The 5,998-nt window shown below is 39.3% G+C and overlaps 1 protein-coding gene across 2 annotated transcripts; it reads right to left on the bottom strand.

The window, feature by feature from the left end:
- Window positions 1-208: 208 nt before the first annotated feature.
- On the bottom strand, window positions 209-2,604 carry LOC131538408 (zinc finger protein 436-like). Of its 2 annotated transcripts, none has more exons than XM_058772280.1 (3): window positions 1,966-2,604; window positions 1,283-1,584; window positions 209-611 (listed from the first exon to the last, which is right to left on the bottom strand). In XM_058772280.1, exons 1-3 carry the CDS (start codon window positions 2,021-2,023, stop codon window positions 603-605), a joined length of 369 nt encoding a protein of 122 aa, XP_058628263.1. In that variant the 5' UTR covers window positions 2,024-2,604; the 3' UTR covers window positions 209-602. The 2 variants fall into 2 exon arrangements, with proteins under 2 accessions (XP_058628263.1, XP_058628261.1); XM_058772278.1 differs by having other exon boundaries at window positions 209-584.
- Window positions 2,605-5,998: the final 3,394 nt, after the last annotated feature.

Below are 5,998 nucleotides of genomic sequence, written 5' to 3'. Positions count from 1 at the left end.
CGACCCTGCCTGTATTATGACCATGCCTGTAAATAAAAGCTTGCACTTGGATCCGCACGTCTCACGTCTCGTCAGCCCCATTACAATTAGTTAATAAAAAAGATTACAAATATGAGAAACTTTTTTTTATTTATTTATTTATTTTTTTTTAAATGCATGTGCCACATTTGGAATGATTTAATAACTATTGATGGAGGTTTCCCCTGTCTTAGCCACCCAATCTCTCTTATCACTCCATATAGAGAGCCACTACAAAATGCAAGTCAATGGCGTTTCAACTTCCACCATGCAAAAGCTCGGTCCATCATTGAGAGATCTTTTGGCTGTTTGAAAACGCGATGGCGGTCACTTTTCTTCAAGGCCCTTGAAGTCAAGCCAGAATTTGCTCCAGAGGTCATCACTTGTTGTACTATACTGCACAACATCTGCATCACAAATGGTGACATCATGGAACCAGAAGAAGATCAACTGGAGGCGACGATCATGATGACCTGCAAGTGAGAGATCCGCAGAGTGGAGAGCACACCCAAGAACGTTTGGCTGCAGCCCTTTCTGCTCCAAAGGATGACAATCTTCCTCCAGCCCTAAGACACCATGATTATTTATAAAATCTGTTAAAAAAACACAACCACTTATATGATATAGTTTGCTATATTTTACCAATATATGGTTAGTATGCAGTTAAAATCAAATTAAAGTGTAATTATTTTAGGTTGTACTTGACATTTTGTCCTGTTACTCACCTTCATCTCATTCAAACCTGTATGACTATTTCCCATACATCAAAAGTAAATGGTGACTAAAGCTGTCAGTCCTTAAAACTCTAGCTTTTGTGTTCTGCAGAAAAGTCATACAGGTTTGAATGACATGAAGGTAAGAAAATGTTGACAAATCTAATTTAAGTTACAGTTAACATAAAACATGTATTGCAGTTCAGAACAATAAGTACCAGTTCCTTTTCCTGTAATACAAGTTGTTAGTATATTTGGATGTAAATGATATTGTCAGTTGTTAAAACGGTGTATATTCTCTTAGTATAAATAATCCTGCTAAAAAAACAGAGCAAACGTGTCAATTATAAGTCACAAATTTATAAGTTATTAAACAAATAACCAAATTTACATGCACAGGACGCTCATGTTGTAAGAATGTACAGAATTACTTAAGATATAAAAACGCAGACTTGTTTGTTGATATTGTATTGTTTGATGCATTATTGTGTCACATGTGGTGAAGACAGCATCAGACCTGAAAGCAGTGTATCTGAAGATGATCTACTTACTGTGAATGTTTTTGTGTGTCTGTGTAGAGCAGATGAACGACTGAAACGCTTCCCACACGCAGTGCAGTGATACGCTTTCTCTCCAGTGTGAATCCTCTCATGTGTTTTCAGATGTATTGACTGACTGAATCTCTTGTCACAGTCTGAACACTTGAACGCTTTCTCTCCAGTGTGAACTCTTCTTTTCTTTAAATCTTTCTCTTTGGTGTGAGGGCAGCTCAAAGCTTTTTCTCCAGTTTTGACATGATTTTTCTCCTCAACTTCACTCAGTTCTTCATTCTCATTGTATTTGTCAATAATCTCTGAAATAAAAGTAAAAATGGATCATTTTCATTAACTCTCAGTAACGCTGGTGAACGCTGATGTAACAGTGTAAAGTAGACAATTGGTCATTTTGATTTTTATCAATTAAACGCCCCTGAAACTTTCCATCAGTGAAGCACATTGATCTTCAAATTATGATTTTTAAAACATTACAGGCACAAATTCCATGTTTCTGTAGGGAGAACTATTAAATATGTTCAACTACACAATTATCTAACACATTTTGTCTCATATTTGCTGCTTCATCTAGATTATTAGATGAGGAGCTCAAAAGATATTTCCTATTACAACAAACACAATCAGCTTGAAGCTTTATAACCGTCAGCATTATTAATGAAGAATGAAGAATAAACACCAACCTGTTTGTTGTTCAGTATCTTCAGTGTGTTTGATTCTGCAGGGCTCTGGATCTCTCATCTTCTCTCTGTCCTCTTTAATGTAATGTAACGTAATGTAATGTACAACTTTATTGTACACCTGAGTGGAAAATTGTCTTTGGCTCACCAACACAACAAAATTAATAACAACATACAAATAAAATAAAATCACAAAAACTAGTCACATTACACACACAACACAAGGAAAAAATGGATACAATTAAAGCCTTACACACTGCTTAATTAAAAAGTTGCTGAGTTAATGATTCTAATTGCATTGGGGATAAAGGACCTCTTATACACATTTTTATTTGCTAGGGGAACTCTATAACGTCTACCTGACTTCAAGAGCTCAAACTGGCTGAAAAGAGGATGAGAGCCATCTGCAAGAATAACTCTCGCCTTCTTCTTTGTCCTTTCTACGTAAAGTTGTGTTAATAAACTCAGTCTCAGATCAGATTTCAGCTCTTCCTGATGCTCTGATGCTTGTCTTCACTTCTGAACTGATGGGAATCTTCCAGCATTTATTACTGAATATGTGATTGTTGTGGGAAGAGCTTCACTGAACATGAATGTCTGTGTTAGTGATGCGCGGCTCATCTCATAACCCGCGGGTCGGGTTGGGGTAAAGAAATTGTCACTTTATTTGCGGGGCGGGTTGGGGTGGGTCATTAAAAACAAAATACAAAAAATCCGTAGTGCAATTCCCTATAGCCTATATTAAATATTTGGGAATATCTATTTTCATATTTTATTAGGTTCTTTGATAAGGTTACAATACGAAGGCCTACGTAGCAACGTAACTTGCGTGATGTCCCCAAACCTTTGGCGTCACGTGACACGTCATGAAAGCAGCTCCCGCCTCCGGCCACGACAACAAAAACAGAGAAATAAAAGTGAAGATGGAAGACGAGGTGCGGGAGACGTTGAAGTCGGTAATTTACATCATTAAAAGAAAAAAGGTCAGGCTGCTAAATCTAATGTTTGGGACCGGTTCTCAGAAATAGTTGCAGCAGGAGACAACAGCAGTATCAGCTACGTGAAGTGCAACTCGTGTGAAAAAATATACAAGCACGAGAGCCACAAAACGGGCACTTCCAGCATGTCAAGACAAAGGGGTCTAAGAAAAAGAACGACAGTGACACGTCTCAAAATATTACCACTTTCCTCAAAAGTAAAGTACCAGCACATGTCAAGTCCGAGGTCACAGACACTTGTGTTGAATTGTGCTGTCGAGATCTGTGGCCCGAAGACATAGTATCTGGAGATGGATTTCATACCGTAGCCCAGTGTCTAATTAACATTGGTTCACGTTACGGACGTGTGGATGCCAGCAGTGTACTCCCTCACAGGCAAACTGTTTGCGACAGAGCCAAAGCAACCGCGAAAGAAAAAAAGAAATCCTCTCAAAGAAGATAAATAAAGCTCTGGATTGTGGCATAGCTATTACCACTGACATGTGAACTGATGAGTTCAACAAACGAGCATACACGGCGTTTACTGGTCAAGTCAAGTCAAGTCACCTATATTTATATAGCGCTTTTAACAATACAGATTGTGTCAAAGCACTTAACAGTATCAAATTGTAAGACAGAGTGTCAGTAATGTATAATGATAAGATTAAACACTCAATTTTCAGTTAAAGGCATTTCATTATTGAATTCAGAGATGTCATTGTCTAGTTCAGTTTAGTTTAAATAGTATCTGTGCAACCAAATTGACGATAATCGCTAGAAATTAAGTGTCCCTAACTGAGCAAGCCAGAGGCGACAGCGGCAAGGAACCAAAACTCCCTCCGAGACAGAATGGAGAAAAAAACCTTGGGAGAAACCAGGCTCAGTCGGGGGTCAGTTCTCCTCTGACCAGACAAAACCTGCAGTTCAAAAGTTTATATTTCTATTTTAATTTTTATTTTGTTGCAATTTCTAACAATAATAGTATTATGTAGTTAGGTATTTTATTATATTTTAGTTATTTTGTTATATTGTTTAGTTTTATTGTATTTAATCGAGGTTTTCGCTGGGGATATATCTCTGGGGCTCATCTGGGTGTCCTGGTCTCCGCTGACGATCAGGGCTGCAGACATCATCTCTTGGTGCTGATCCACCATCTGATCGGATACGGACTGAGAAACAGAATAGGAAAGAAACAGACAAATATTAGCGTAGATGCCATTCTACTTACGATGTAACAAGTACATTGTGTGTTATGGGGAGTGTTCCCGGTTCCGGTTGATCTAATTAATGCAGCCTAACAATCCTTTAACGGATTTGAATAATAGAAGCGTATTAGTGTGTTATGTGTAAGCCAGGCTAAAGAGATGGGTCTTTAATCTAGATTTAAACTGACAGAGTGTGTCTGCCTCCTGAACAGTGTTAGGTAGATTGTTCCAGAGTTTGGGTGCTAAATAGGAAAAGGATCTGCCGCCCGCAGTCGATTTTGATATTCTAGGTATTATCAAACGGCCAGAGTTTTGAGAACGCAGTGGACGTGGAGGACTATAATGCGATAAGAGCTCGCTCAAGTACTGAGGAGCTAAACCATTCGAACCACCCTTCGCTTTTTATTGAATCTCTACTTTACTTTCAATCCCTTTTGTCTAAAGTGATAATATATAACTTAATTCCCACCATATTTCTGGTGTTATCTTTCAAACTAATCTAACTAATTTGATCGTTCTCCTTTAAAAACCATGAGTGCAGCTTGTTAGCCCGTTAGCTTGTCACCGTGGTTCCATTTGCATTCTATTCGCGCCTATTATTATTTTATTTTTTCCTCGCTCCGTTTTTCGCGAGCTCATCAAACAACAGTGGTGAGTGGTGTTGTTGGTATCATTCATCAATCACGGTGAGTAATGGCTTCTTCTCCTGCTATTGTTGTTTGCACTGTTTGCCACATGTATAGTTTATCTGTCTCTGTCAGCAGCGAGGGATTCACATGTGATAAATGCAGGGAAATAGTTAGGCTGACAGAGAAGGTTTTAGAACTAGAGACACGCATCCAAACTTTAGTTGAGGATAGTAAGAATGTGAGGGCTGTAGATACTGCTTTGGATGCGACTAGCTCAAGGAGTCCTGTACATTGTTCGGTTTCGGTTGAGCCCGTGCAGCAGGGCAACTGGGTGACAGTGAGGCGGCATAGTCGCGGGTCAAAACACCACTCTTCCGTTCGATCAGAACATCAAACAGGTTCTCCCCACTCGGTGACGCACCCACCGAGAAACCTGATGAAAGTGCTCTAGTTATTGGCGATTCTATTGTACGGAACGTGAAAATAGAGACACCAGCCACCATAGTCCATTGTTTACCAGGAGCCAGAGCGCCTGACATCTTGGCAAATTTAAAAGTGCTGACTAATGCTAAACGTAAATTCAGTAAGATTGTTATCCACGTCGGCGCTAAAGATGTTCGACTTCGCCAGTCGGAGATCACCAAAAATAATGTTAAAGAGGTGTGTGAACTTGCAAGTACGATGTCAGACACTGTAATATGCTCTGGTCCGCCCCTGCTTACCGTGGTGATGAGATTCATAGCAGACTGTCGTCACTTAATGGCTGGATGTCTAAGTGGTGCCCGCAAAATAACATAGGCTTTATAGACAATTGGAAGAATTTTTGGGGCAGACCTGACCTGTTGAAAAGAGATGGTGTTCATCCCTCCTGGGTGGTGCCGCTCTTCTCTCTAGAAATATGGCACATAGTCTTAGAGTTTGTACTTGACTAACTGGAGCCCAGGTCAGGAAGCAGACAGACTGGCTAAACCGATCGTCTGCTAGCCGCCTCACGCCACCAAAGTCAGTTAACTCTCAGCACATAGAAACTTTTTCACCTAGATATCACACTATAGAGACTGTGTCTGTTCCCGAACTAGAAAATACAGAAAACATCCAAACCAAAGTAATAGTAACAATTTAATTGATGTTCAACAAATAAAAACGATATAATACAGATAAACACATGATAAAGCTTGGCTTATTAAATATTAGATCCCTTTCTTCAAAAGCACTTTTTGTAAAT

This window comes from Onychostoma macrolepis, chromosome 04 (genome assembly GCF_012432095.1).
Source record: "Onychostoma macrolepis isolate SWU-2019 chromosome 04, ASM1243209v1, whole genome shotgun sequence".
Classification (NCBI taxonomy): Eukaryota; Metazoa; Chordata; class Actinopteri; order Cypriniformes; family Cyprinidae; genus Onychostoma; species Onychostoma macrolepis.
Note: the sequence above shows the minus strand (reverse complement) of the source record. Positions and strands in the feature narration are given on the sequence as shown.